Source organism: Clinocottus analis, unplaced genomic scaffold (assembly GCF_023055335.1).
Source record: "Clinocottus analis isolate CAN_PGR_092001 unplaced genomic scaffold, fCliAna1.0.p SCAF_21, whole genome shotgun sequence".
Taxonomy (NCBI): domain Eukaryota; kingdom Metazoa; phylum Chordata; class Actinopteri; order Perciformes; family Cottidae; genus Clinocottus; species Clinocottus analis.
Genome location: NW_027175943.1, coordinates 10,808,474 through 10,823,473, shown reverse-complemented (window position 1 = coordinate 10,823,473; position 15,000 = coordinate 10,808,474). Strand labels below are relative to the sequence as shown.

Genomic DNA, 15,000 nt, shown 5'->3' with positions numbered 1-15,000 from the left:
GATGATAATTTTAAAGTTTAATTTAATTTAAAAGTTCTCTGAAGCTAATATCTACATCAGTGATGCCAGAATAATCATAATAATATATCAAATACATTTAGAAAATATGCCTACTTTTAAACCCATTTCCAAAACCATTGCTTCACTGCTTCCTTCCCCACAATCCCTAAAGCCCAAACAAAAGGACACAGCAGGAGCAGACAAATGCTTCTCTCCGTACAACTGCAATGTGCAGCACCAAAGCGCACCGTGAAATCTTGTCAGCCGTCATCACGTCTTAAAATTGTTCTGAAACCTCAGCCGTCAATGAGAAGCACAGGCTCACTTCTGAAAGGGAGAAAGAAGAAAACACAACATACTCAACTAAAAGATAAGCACAAACATGAAGAGCTAGAGAAGCCGTGACTACAACCCCCAATCTACACGTACACACTCCCACGCACAAACATAATACTTCAGCCGGTTTAACAAGGATCTGTTTTTGTCTCTGTTTCTAAAAGGCAAGAAATAGGCCCATTACTACAAAAATCAATGAATACATGGAGTGACAACCAAGGACATGATTTTAGTACATTTTAGTCATTATTTATCATTGTAATGTTGGCCTTTGAAAAGCAGGCCCTGACAGCTTCATTTACACTTTCTTTTGGTCTGATTATTGATTGGCCTTGAGGACAGCATTATCATTTTGGAGCGATTAACAGTTAATTGTCAGTTCACTATTGAGGATTTCAAAATGCAACACAAGGTGGTATCTGAAGTTTCCTGTTTTCATGCTACTAGTGTGGTTCCATGGATGGCAATGTCAGCCACTTTGGTCCAGATGGAAATATCTATTGGATGGATTGCCATGGAATTTGGCTCATACATTTATGATGCCCACAGGAAGAACGCTAATGACATTGTGGAGCCCATGACTTTTCATCGAGAGCGACCAGCAGGTCCAGTAAAATACTCAACTTTTATGTGATAGATTTGGGGCAACATTTTTTTTTTGACACACAGAGCTGCTCGCATGACTATACTGTCCAGCTTCTATAGAATACATCAATTAGTTGTATGACTTAGCAAAACAAATGTAATGGAGCACATATAATGCACAGACATCGGCCAGGTTTCAGCATGTCACATTTTAGAGCTGATACAATAAGAAGATTTATGATAAGTCGGTAGACACGAAAGTAATCACAATCATTTTGACAATCAAATAACACAAAAGCAAAAATGTTAACTTGGATTCCCTGTTTCCAACGTCTCAAATGTGCATATTTGCTGGTTTCTTCTGCTTTGCTGGTTTCTTCTGCTTTAATATGTCAACAAGAAACCTGCACTGGTCTGCATAGTGATATTTGTGAAAAACAAAAGCCTTAATAACACTTGAGACTGTGTTTGTCCTTTATTTTTCAAAATCTGGTCATAATTCAAAATATTTCAACATCGCATAAACAAACTGGTTGCTTAATGACATGCTGCATAAAGGTGTAAGTGGTGGTTTGCCATTTGCACATAAATTGTCGGATTATCTGAGGTCAACTCAGCTTTGCATTTCTCAGCCTATCACAATTTAAGAAGAGTTTTACACCACAGGTTTCATAAAGCGTGTCAGGGTTTGTGGGTCGCCTCATCCGTGCTGAGGCAGTGAGGCACACCTCAACCACACGGCACAAATGCTGTGTTTCAGAGAAGTGATGCATCATTTCAAAGCATCAAAGCAGCGTTGACACTTCCTGCATCAAGGCAGTTTTCAAAGACAACAGCAAGTCAAGCAAGTGGAGTCAGTTTGCATCTGATAAAAGGAACAACGCCCTTCAGCTTTCAGTCCGCACTTCCTTTGTGATTTCTGCTATTATTCTTTGTCTAAATCAGTTCTCAAAATACATAGAACAGAAATCAAACCTAATGTCATTTTTGTTTATAAAATTAAATGACTGGGAGCTTGGGTTGGTGATGATTTGGTCGTGATTTGTTGTAAATTGAAATTCATATGCATAGCCAATGGTTCTGTCCTGCAACGTGTTTTGTTTTTTCTTCTTTTTTTCTTTCTTTCTTGAACTGTTAACAATTTAAGAAATCATTCTTGGCTTTGGGAAAATGTGATGAGCTTCACAGCTGGTCATGGCTATAAGAGTTGGGAGATGGTTTTTTAGGTCACTTGGGTGACTGTAGCCAGGAGCAGTGAGCTCGAGATAGTGGGAACATTTTATTTAAAATATTGTAACATAACTTTCAAAAGTCTTTTCAAAGGTTTGTGTGTCTGTGCTTGGTGCAACAGTATCACAGCATCATGCACTATTTAACATTATTCTCTTATCTTTAATATCACAATCCAAATCTTATACATAACTTAAAGCTTCAGTCAATTTGCAATATTTAGTGTTTGATTTATTTAGTCTTTCAAATACAACATTTTCACTGGTCTCCTGCTCGCTTCACACAAAATGAGACCTGTTTCTAACAGGACATTCTGGCAGCAATCTAACAGCAACTCAATTAAAACTTTGAATGTAAAAAAGTATATCCAATAGAGCCCTATCCATAACATTAACTACACCTATGGAACAGAGATGCATAGTGTTGAATAAAAAAAAAAAAGTAAAAAAAAAAATTGACTCGTCCCATATGCTGATTAATGGAAACACATCGCTCCACCAGAAACATCTCTAAGTGCACAGTAGGGCATAAATTCTATTGTTTGTATAACATCAGTTCTGATAATAAGTTCAAAGAGGGAATAACAAATGGTTTATCATTCCATCCATTTTTAACATACAATCCGATCGTCAGTCTGCACAAACCTAGACAGTTTATTTGGATGAGGCCATCCTCCCCAGTTTCTCCTGCTACCAGTCTTTATGCTAAGCTAGGCTAACCCCCTGACTCCAATTCGGTACTAAGAAAATTATTTAAGTTTGAAAACAAGACTTATCTGAAAGACGAAAGAATGTGTTCCTTCAAATTGTCAAAATGCTTAGCTTTCTCAAATGTTCATTCTATTGGTCAGTCCATCGCAACCATTTTACTGTATCAAATAAATGCTCAGATAAAATTAAGTTAAAAACAAGTGATGTAGAATTCTGGTTCATCGCTGTAAGTAAGTAGGAAGTAGTTGCTGACCCCTGATCTAATAACCTATAATTAGTCTTTCAGCACATCTATGCATGAACACAGACCACGACTCTGTCTCTTTTCTCTTTGTCTGTTTTCTCCATCTGTAGTTTCTTCATTCACCCCTCTCGCTCTTCCGGAGTTGACCTCGTGATTACTGCCAGAAAGTAATTATTTGTACAGTAGAAGACATGAAAGAAAAGCTTAGATTCCTCCATGTCTATACCAAGTGTCAAAGAATGCATCGTGTTCCAGTCCACTCTTAGTTTATCAGTTGTGTAGCCTGCACTCTGAAGCAGTCCAATGCAAACAAGCGTTCCCACTAAGGCCCCAATTCTTGAGCAATGAGTCCCCCTGACCCTCAGAGAGTTCAACCTTCTGAGAATAAACAATCTACTTTCTCGGGATGAGATTTAAGTATCAGATACTCGTTGACCAACTCCAGACTCAAGAGGCACTATTGATTCCTCGCTGACTCCCATAGTAAAGGCAACCCTTTATTGCTCCATGGCAACGAATGTAATATGGACAGCTATCCAGTCGCTTTGGATAAAAGCATCAGCTTAATGTAATGTAATCGGCGGTCAAAAGAAAACATGATATTGATCCCGTTTTTCTTTAGCGTTGATCTGATCCGTGCCTCTGATCAGTGGTGCGATCAGAACCGTGAGTTTTATGAGCCGTTGCACATCTAGACAACAACATGATTTCGTGGAGAACCCGGTTCTTTAGTTTTTGAGCTATTTACGTCATCAGCGCTGGTATTGGCCCTGCTGGTTTAGACCGATGTCACCGACAGCGTGTATTTATAAATCACCTCACACCTCCGATCTATGTTCCCCTTCACGGCCTAGTTCCACTTTCTACTGCTGCACATTCATGAACCAAAATAGTAGGCGTGCTCGAGAGGCCCACATAGTGTGTGCGCCCTAGGCCTTCCTCTCTACACTTGTCATTCCTCTTAAAATATGGCCCTTTACTGTGGGGAGGGATGAACATTGCAGCTGTGTGTTCACTACTTCCTGTTTTCCGTTCTTTTTGTTCACCCAAGATCTTCCCCTCCCACTCTTTCAATATGTCGACATGTATAAGCAAAAAAATGGCTTGAATATTGCTTGAGTCATGGGTAAAGGATTTTCATCGTATCCCTGACACGCTGTGTGTGTATATTGTATTGTATTGGGATTTTGGCTTCTCATATTTTTGTATCTTAAGTGTGGATTGTAAAAAAAAACAAACTACTTTATATTTGACTTTTTGGGTGAATTTGTTGTACTCTACTGCCTTGGAGGCCTGGACTTCTTTTTTTTCTCCTTTTTCTAGACTCGTCATGTACATGGATGCCACCTAAGCCACATTTATTTCGATCAGATGCCACATTACAGCGATACGTTTTGAAGGCTTCTCGGCCTGACCTCACGCTGCTTGACAAATACTTGAAACTATAGATTGAGATCATAAATGTATGTTCAATGGTTACTGAGGGAAAAGAAAATCAAGAGCGAGGTAGAGTCCTTTTTTCATACAGAACTGAAAGCGACCCCATGTCTACATCATTGTGGTATCATGTACTCATACGTCTTCATGTTTTCTCTTTAATTGGAGATTTGTATGATGCTCAAGGAGACACACCAATATTATATAGTTGCCCTTAGTTCCTGAAAAGATGAAAGTGAAAGGTTTTCACCTTACTGCAGTGGTACTGACACTGGAGGCTTGTCTCTGTTGTCAGCCACGAATGTTTTACTGACCTTTGCAAACATTTATTAGTGAACCAGAAAATGTAGCCTGAACCCTGTGATATCACCATGGATACTATCAAAGACACATCCTATTTCTCCCTCTTTTAAATCCAGTCTCTGTGGAGCTATGAAGAGGCACAGTTTACATGAAACCAAACATAATAATGAAGTTATGTCTATCTGCTCTCTGGCTGTACAGTAGAAGACACTTGTCTGCACACATTCTCTCCTGGCCAAAAAATAAACTTTAGGGCTAAACTCAAGTACAGGAGCAATTTTGATTTACTTGAACGTCAGCATGACTGTGCTGTTTGCTACCCTCTAGAAACTTTAATCTGAGAGGAGCTACGCCTCAAGCACTTACCACATTTAATATTCAACATGTGATAGTTCCATTTAGCTACTCAGTACAATAACGAAGAGCTTCACTGCAATTCACTTTCACTGACTCTGATATTCGCTGTTTTCTTATTAGTCCCAGCAGCCGTTAGGCATGATAAAGTTCTCAGACTGCAGTGCGGTTTTCACGTGATGCGTTTGTTTGGACGCCGTACCACTCTGCATTAGGCTGTGCTCATGAATCTGGTGATGGTAACTGTATGCTTGTATCACATTTCAAATGGACAAAGGCGAGGTCTATGTGTTGGTGAATGTTGATATTGGTTCTATCTTGGGTACACCTGCAGGATGTGTGGTGTTAAAGATGAGAACACTATTAGTAAACACCCACAGGCAATTACTTTTTATATAGCAAGTGATGCTTGACTTGCCTACCTAAGTATTAATAAACCATATGGCAGTCAATTTCTCCATATGTTTGTGTAACAAAAAAAATATATTGGTATTTTGATACCAAGTCCTAATGTTAAGAGGGTGCTGCTAGCATATACATGCTATTGGACAGAGTTAGTCTGCAAGTCTGTATCCAAGGCACATATTCAACAGTAAAAACTATTCAGTCAAGCGGAAAATTAATCAACAACTCTCAGGATTTTCTTTTTTCTTACACTCAACTCATCTCCACAGTGCGCAGTGAAATATACATACAAGATTAACTACTACTACTACTACTACTACTACTACTACTACTACTACTACTACTACTAATAAGAAGAATACATAAATACAATATAATCAACCATATAATATTTATACAATACACAACAGACCAAATTTATAGACACGATCAGGAACATGGCCCCGTGGCTGTCGTAACTTAGCTTTCTCAAATGTTTATGCTATTGGTCAGTCTATCGCAACCATTTTACTGTATCAAATAAATGCTCAGATAAAATTAGGTTAAAAACAAGTGATGTAGAATTTTGGTTCATTGCTGTAAGTAAGTTGTAAGTAGTTGCTGACCCCTGATCTAATGAGCTAGAATTAGCCGACTTTGTTTCTTTTCTCTTTGTCTATTTTCTCCATTTGTAGTTTCACCATTCACCCCTCTCTCTCTTCCGGAGTTGACCTTGTGATTACTGCTAGAAGATAATTATTTGTACAGTAGAAGACATGAAAGAAAAACTTAGTTTCCTTCATATCTATACGTAACGTTTCCCTGACTGCATCAGACCAAAAACGCCATTGTTCCAACGGCTCATCCTCTAGTCTGGGTCCTGCTTGGTGTAAATGTGCTGTAGACTTTGATAACTAAATCATTGTGTGAAGTACAATTATGATGAATAGCAGATATTACTGCAATAGCAAGATAATGTTAGACACTGAAATGGCACCAACAAAGGGACAGACTTAAAGTCAGTAAACTAACTCAGTTATACAGCCACATCTATCGAAAGTTTGCTAACACTAAACAACATTAGGCACCATAAAGCCTAAAATAAAGCCGAACCATACCTGAACCTTGAATGTGCCTGTAGTTCTGGTTCTTGTTGGTTCTTCTTGAATCAGCCACACATACAGCATCTGATCTCCACACAGGGGGTTTCTGATGCAACGTTTTTGTCGCACAAGATCTGAGAAGCAGCCTCACCATTGTTTTCTTCCCTTCACCTCTTCTCACTCATCACAATCTCCCTTTGTAGTTCCTCCTAAAGATTGTTTTAATAAAGCTATAGGAGCTTTGCTAACCAATCAGTGGCCAAAAGGAAGAGAGAACATGGTAGGAAAGCATAGTGCATCCACACTGTGTCCGGCTGTTTATTCTCTCGGCCGGCTCATTAGGGCAAATTTTATCAGCACACCAAAGACTGTCTGCTTTCCCTCTTCCTCCAAAGGAGCCCATTACGTTTCTTCTTGGAAGAAGCACAGCGTTCCGACCTCAACCACACTGTGTGACTTTGCAGCTGATGCTCTGAAGGAGAGAAAAGGGATGGGTGTGTTTGTGTAATTATTCAGTTTCAGAGCCGCTGATGAGTTGTTCCACATCCACTGGCACTTTTTTAATGAGCAGTCATGGTCGACGATAGTGCTTAACGCAGTATGTGGCGGAGTGAGATCTGCAAAAAAAATTTCCTCGAGAATATGGTGAGTTGGTTAACTTTTTTTGAATCACAAAATCAGAAGGTTTTCTGGACAGTAGAACTCAACTGGATACCAACTGTAATTGGCGTCAAATGAGGAAAAGCCTTCCACCAATGTTCTATTCATTCAAGAAATGTGACGCAAACAAATGACCACTTAACTCATATATATCTATATATAGATATCTATATATAGATATATATCTATATATATATATATATGTCCTCTAAATTTTGACTGAAATCATCAATAAACGTGTTAACATAGCATTGTCTTCACACATGTATATATATATATATACATATATATATATATATATATATATATATATATATATATATATATATATGTATATATATATATATATATATTTATATATATATATATATATATATATATATATATATATATATATATATATATGTATATGTATATATATAATCAAAATAATAGAAATAGAGTTGGACAGCAGAAGTGAAAAAACATACTCTTCACCAGAAATCAAATACATTCACAATCCATGTTGACCTGATTCGTCACCTGCGGAGGCGATGTATATAGATCGATTGTATTATATTGTATATTTACACATGTGTTTTGCAATGATCACCCAGATGTGGATGTGAAACAGTTTTTTTAGTCTTAATTTATACAGTGTAAAATGCCATAGGCATAAGCTAGTGAAGAATAGCGTACCTCAGTGTACCCACATTTCCATTGCTGGACCGTCGGTTAGGTTTGTTGTTTTATGTTTTGTGTTAGTAATGTCTTAGTGTTTGTAATGTGTCTGTCCAAAAGATTTTTTAGCTATTTTATAGGTTTAACCATTAGTAAAGTTACATTTCTTAATGACCCTTTCTTTTCTTGCTTTCAACCTTTATATTGTGAACTATTAGGTTGTCATTTGTGTCTTGCTTCTCAGACCAATCTGCGTGTAACTATAATAAAGTAATAAGGCGTTCTACTATGTATATTAGATTCTTTTAATAGTAATAAATACATATCTGTACATATTAGTCAGTATATGTGCTGATATCGATATGTCTACAGCTAATCAGCCATCTTGTCTGAAACACCATTTCCTGTTAGGACGGTAGCCCAGATAGAAGCTGATGTGGAATTGTGACGAGGACATGTTTGTATCTTTTATGTTTATATGGTGGGTTCCTCCTTGTGGCCGGCCAACATTCTTAAAGCTCTTCAAAGTTCTCAATTTCCTTTGCCCACCCCTACAAGAACGTGAATTAGCTACTAACCTGGCTAAGCATATGGCTTGTTGACAACATACCATTTTTTTTTTTTTATTAATGCTACTGTGTTCTGAGATCTCAGCAAATACTTTGTTGTCATAACTGATGGAACCGATCCTCAGAGCAACACAAATAAATCCTAAGTTGTAATAAACCTTAACATTTCTTAAAGACACAAACTAAATAGGGAGCCAATGATCACAGTCCCTCCAGAACAATCAATCTTTGCCAATCAGCTACACCCTTAGGCTCCAAAACCTCTTGGCGATATTTAAAAGCTAGCCTGAAATTGCAATCAAGCTTCGATTGCAATTTCAGACCAACACTGATCACACCCAATGATCTGCACCGCCTGTTGTGTTTCTCCAGGAACGTGAAAGGTTGTTTATTTTTCTCCAGTGTCTGTGAAGCTGCAAGGCTTTTCCACAGTTAATCACGCCCTTTGCTGGTTTTTAATTAAGCCATAGGAGATGTTTGACTATAATCTTGGTCTCGACACCACCCCTACAGCTTGAAAGACAGTCACCTGCGATGAAAAGCAATCTGCCATTTATTCTGTCTCCCTTTGATGAAAATTCTGTGTAAATACTGTGTAAAAAAAGATGGAGCTGAATTTTACACACTGCCGTGCACAAGCTTCAATCGAATTAACGTTAGAGGACTACCACATAAGAGAGTCTTTTTCTATAGCACAGCAAATTGTCTGCAGTAAAAGGGGTGAGAAAGCTGGATCATGTTCCATTACGATCTCCTCAATGAATAATACAATAGGGCCCCCAGGACCAAATGGAGATTGGGCTCATCTTTTCATGTCCGTCTTTCATTTGCACATTTGTGCTCAGGGATCTGCTGCCAGACTGTGTCAGTTGCCTGGTCAGTCAGCCACACGCAAGCTGAATGAGTCCAGACGTCCTCGTGGTACCACCGATCCATACCTCTGTAACGCTGACGCGTCCATCCAGGAACCTCTTGGCATTTGAGTACGGACTCCTTTGTCCTGAAAAATGACAAATGTCACATTTTCTACTTGTAGGATAGATGGGAGCCAATGCTTTTTGTTGTGGGGCGACCTTTTTAGGAGACATGAAACAACATTCTCTCTTCTTTTTCTTTTGTGTCACTCTGGAAGCTGTCTTTCAGCAGAACAGTAACAAAATGCAAATTTCTTATCTGGTCTGACCAAACTTTTCTTTATCTGCACTTTATTTGCATGAGATAAGTAACTAACAGATGAATCAAATTTGATACAATCGCAGAGAAGGCATGGAGCTTTTTTTTGCATCTCCGTCTCTTTTTGTTATCAATGCCAGACACCATCAACATGAAAGACTCCAGTCTTGCTGATCCAACATTTCATTTGGAGGAGATTATGCTTTTAGCAATCAAGCTTGGCAATATCAGAAAATCATACAGGGATGTCAGCAAGCAAAGACAGAAGCTATGAATATCATTGAAGCTTTGTCTGACTATGCACTTTCTTTAAAGCAGACATTCAGTGTGCTAGTGTAGTATGAGATAGAATGAGGTTTCACACATCAGGCAATTGACCCTTCTGTAAAACCTCCCACTACTGCTTTTCCTTTAAGCTGTCAGAGCAATGTTACTTTGGAGCCCACGCTGTCACTAACTGCACGCCCTGCGTAAATATGATCTTGTTTTCAAAAACAAAAAAGTGATTTTAGAAAGAAGCAAACAGAAGGTTCTACAATAGTGAAGGGTGTAATCAGGGTTTCGAACTGATTCAGCATTGAAAGCAAGTTCAAAAGATAAAGACAGAAGGTAAAGCAATGTAAAAGTAATCCATTACATCACCTGAAGATGGAGACAATGAAATGAAGAAACAACACTGTTCCTGTAAAGTCAGGTCGATCTTTTTTACTTTCATAAGCATTCTAAAGCAAAAGCAGCATGTATGGACATTCAGTTCACCTTCAGTAGTTCATAGCATAGAAGTGCTAACGCACTCTGTTAATGTTAGCTCCACACTATTACATAACATTTAACTATTATTGCGTGCCTAGAGCAGAGCCGGATGATTGTAGGACCCGGTTGGAGCAGACTGATGCAATGCTATGATTAGCCACTCTGCGTTCGAGGGGCTGGACTTAGCGAATAAGTGATTACATTACTCTCAGCCTGTTTGGAAGTGAAGTATCTTAAAGTTCTCTGTCTGTCAGACATTTTTAGAGATTGCATGTTGTCTGTTTATTGCACCATGGAGCAAAAGTTCCAAAACCAAAGTAATTGGAGTATTTTCTCAGTCGTGTAATCCATCAGTTGAATTTATTGAGCACATCGAGTGAGGCTAAACAGGAGTGAAAGTCTTATTGAGGTTTACGTGTTTCTGTCTTAAAGTTTCAACCCAAAACATTCTAATTATAAATATTTAATTATATTTGGTAAAGCAGTTTATGATTACGTCAACATTATTTCAGTCCTAATTCTCTGTCACGTTGTAAACAGTTACATCCTTTCTTCTTCTTTTTCTTGTTCTTGTTCTTGTTCTTGTTCTTGTTCTTGTTCTTGTTCTTGTTCTTCTTCTTCTTCTTCTTCTTCTTCGCTTTGATAAAGGTAAAAACAGTGAGCAATGAGTGTGATTTCGCTGCTTCAATCGAATTATTGTTAGAGGACTAAGACGTAAGACAGTCTTTTTATATAGCACAGTAAATTGTCTTCGGAAAAAGGGGTGAAAAAACTGGATCATTCACTGCTTGAACCTTCAGATGAAAGCAGCAAGACGGACTGCCTCGGATTGGAGGAGAGCGGCGTCAGAGCGCAGTAACATCTGGCTGCAGAGATTTAATGAACGAGAAAAGACACTTCCTCCTCAGTGTAAAGCATTTAGAGATGAATACATGTTCAGAGTTTTACCTTTTTTAGATTGCTCGCTGAGTGACACTGGTCCAAAAACAGACCTTTCCTCTCAGAGCAACAACTGTGTTTGTGCTGTTTGTTCTTCTCCTCTCACCGGTGCACTCTGTGTTCTGTGCTAAGCACCAAAGTACAACACAGACGGTCAAAGAGAAGTTCAGGGTCAGGAAAATACTAAACTGGCCCTCTCTGTGGACAGCCCAGCCATGCCGACATGTTCCCAGATTACGTAATTATTGGTATTTAAAAAACACGTCTTTGATTGGCCCTAAAGAGGCAAAATGCTTAAATTCGTCGGCCCATATAAGGTAGCCATTTTCTGCTCTTCTTAAAATATTATTTAATGTTGACCTTGAAGTGTTTATTTTAGAATAGGTATTGAAAGTATATTTATTCAAATATATATATATATATATATGTGTATATATATATATGTATATATATGTGTGTATATATATATATATATATATATATATATATATATATATATATATATATATATATATATATATATATGAATAGTACGGACATTAAACTGTGCATGCTTTCCGTACAAAATGAAATGGTAATTGTTAGTTTTTATGGTGACAACCAGTCCGTTGAGGGGTAAAGTGTTGTCACATCTTGCCGGGAAGAGAGTGGACGTAGCTCTACATAGATGGATGACTTGCTGGTTGGATGTTTTGGAGTGGTGATGGCACACTCAGCAGGCTCAGAGCTCGGGGCGGACCTTGGGGTGCAAGACCCATTCTGGACAGACAAGATTGTCAGTCACTTATGTGCAGCTGTGCAGTATAATGGTTTGAATTTATCACATACCGTCTTACCTGTGCCATATAACAACTGTTGTCACACTTCAGCAGGCAGCAACATTACATTTTTCAGTTCTAGTTCTAAGCATAGCGAGCGGAGCTACTTAAGTGTCAGAGGTAAAAACTTCAGTCATCGTTTCACATTTATAAAATTACATCGGCAAACTGCATGCTGGGTCGTCCAGTCAAACTCCTTCGCAGTCTCCTGTGCAACAGAGTGTCGTGATAAGTGGGCGAGCTTTACGCAGTATGCAATCCGGCGGTGTGATTTTATAAATGTGCAACCATGACTAAAGTTGTTACCCTGTCATGTAACTAGCGACCACTGCGCCCTCAGCTGTATTCTGTAAAAACTAAATATTGCGGCCTACCTGTAAAGTGCCTGTTGTTGGGGCTATGCACCATGGGTGTGAAGTGGCTGTAAAAAATAAACATCAGCCCCAAAGCAATGTTAAGGCCCCCCTGCAAATCAGTGTCTGGCGCCAGGCCTGACTCCCAGCTTGGTGCTGTTTATTATATCATGACGTTATCTGATGATGAGATGGGGCTGAACAGAAACGATTACTGCCACGTGGCCTATTTTTGCCTTTTTGGTTATGATGGAGTACTTTCATCCAACTGCACTATGAAACTAAGATGCTCTAAATGGATACAGATGAGGTTTCCAGAGTGTAAAAGTGTGAAAGAGGCGTTCTATGTGCTCATGGCCTCAGACTGTATCTTATTTGATGTTCGGTCCGATTTCTTCCTGTTGCTCCTGCTAAGACCTCAATTACACCGGGATCATTAAAGTTACATCTTATCTAATCACTCCCCCCTTTTCTTTTTCTTTCCCAGCGAGCTGTTAGGTCCAGACTTTACAGAGACCTACTACACAGGAGACGGGCAGCCGGTGACTGTGGCCAACAGCAATTACACTGTAAGTATGAAGGGTTGCACTCCTTCGATCCCATTAGCGTTTTCTTTCTCATGAGCACATTCCTTGACTTCAGTCATGTCTTAACCTGAGACCAATGTCTCAATCCTAAAACACTCTTATTCCTTTCATGAATTGCTATAGTATTAGACCAGTGTTTGATATGGTTTCTCATACCTACTGTATCCTCAGGCTTAAAGTCTTGATTGTGATTTGGTATTTCATGTGAAATTCAAGGACATTAAAAAGGATTGCATATTTCAAGAGAGCTGCGCATTAAATATTCCCTTTACGATTCAATTAATTCAGAGGTTTATACAACTATGATCTTACCACAGAATACTGTTTAAAGTACATGCCACAAAGACCAGCAGGGCGAGGTTGAGTAAATTTATGTTATTGTAATTGGCTAATTTAGTGGTCTGTCTTTATGGAGAAAGAGTGAGAGCCAGCATATTTTCCCATCTACTCAGTAAATTATGGATTTATTTTGCATCCATGGCCCATAGAGCTAGCGCATTAGCATTTTCTTTAACCCCGCCTCCCAGCTATTGAGTCTGGGGGAAATGACTCTGGATTCAGCTGCATTTTACAACTTTTAGGACCTAATGATTTAAATAGTCTTTTCAAGTGGTTGTCCTGGGAAGTTAATTTACCTCCAAATAATGATCTGCTGTCTCTTTCCTGATGTATGTCAATAGGAGAACTTGCTTCAAAGTTTAACAGGCACTGCGGAATTTATTTCTTTAGTGGACTATATTTTACCATCTGCACTGATTGGACATCCACATATAATGTAGGGATTTTTCTGTCAGCGTTGTGTCCTAAATTCAACTCATTGAAATCGGCATTCAGTACGATAACAGGATTCTCCCAGGCCAATTTTGTAAAACATATCAATCTCTCTGTAGTAAACCATTGGAAACATTTCAATCAGAACAGACACACATGAATTAAGGGAAGATAAGTGTTTATTATAGCAGACGATGAGTGATAATAAAGTCTCGACAGAAACTCTTTGGCGCTTAGGCTCTACAGGGAGATGTGCAATTGACAGACGTCTGGCCCGCGGGGCAGCAAGAGAGCCAGAACCACCCCAACCCGGGTGATTCTGCTGAGGCGGCTGTAGGGAGGCGAGAGAGACATACTTCACAAGAAGTTGATGTGCGCTGTTGGCTAGAGGAGACCAGCTGATAAGACCAGCTGACCACCTGGCAGGTTGTGTGAGAAATAAACCTTAAATAAGCTTAAGCAGGCAGAACAAAAGTCCTCCTGACTGATCTCATTTCAAAAATGAATATTCACATTTGCATTTCATTGCATTAGTGTTATGCTTGAAAGTAAAATTAAAATATAGTTTTCAATAAATTGTATTTAAGTTTCAATTTTAGGTTTTAATTATACATTCAATATGAAAATTGAATCCTTAAATCTTTACTTTTTTGCAATATTGCACAACCAAATGGACATTATAATTGTAATTTGAATACACTTTTAAATTATATACACTAGAAAACAAATCTTTGTTAACTCACTGTGTTAGTCCAAGTAAAGTTAAAGTATACGCTTACACTTAATGTATTATTTACACTTCAACAGCGATTTTATAAAAACATGCAATGAGGAAAAGCAGTACTGACATAATCATGTGTTTCTGCATATAATGGAGAGATGAGTTAAACAGTACACATCTTCATCTTCATAAAACAACGGAAAGCACAGCACGTCTTTGATACATTTGTGTTTCAACTTATCTCAAATGTATTGTGTTGTGTGACAATTCCACCAAACGTATTAATAGATCAGCCTTTGTTGTTACTACA

The 15,000-nt window shown here is 38.4% G+C and overlaps 1 protein-coding gene across 1 annotated transcript in view; it reads left to right on the top strand.

Annotated features, from left to right (window-relative positions):
• Window positions 1-15,000, top strand: part of adam19a (ADAM metallopeptidase domain 19a) — a 145,928-nt gene that overhangs the window by 76,195 nt on the left and 54,733 nt on the right. The window contains exon 4 of the mRNA XM_068587854.1: window positions 13,099-13,180. Within this exon, the coding sequence (XP_068443955.1) occupies window positions 13,099-13,180 (82 nt within the window). The remainder of the gene's footprint in view (window positions 1-13,098; window positions 13,181-15,000) is intronic.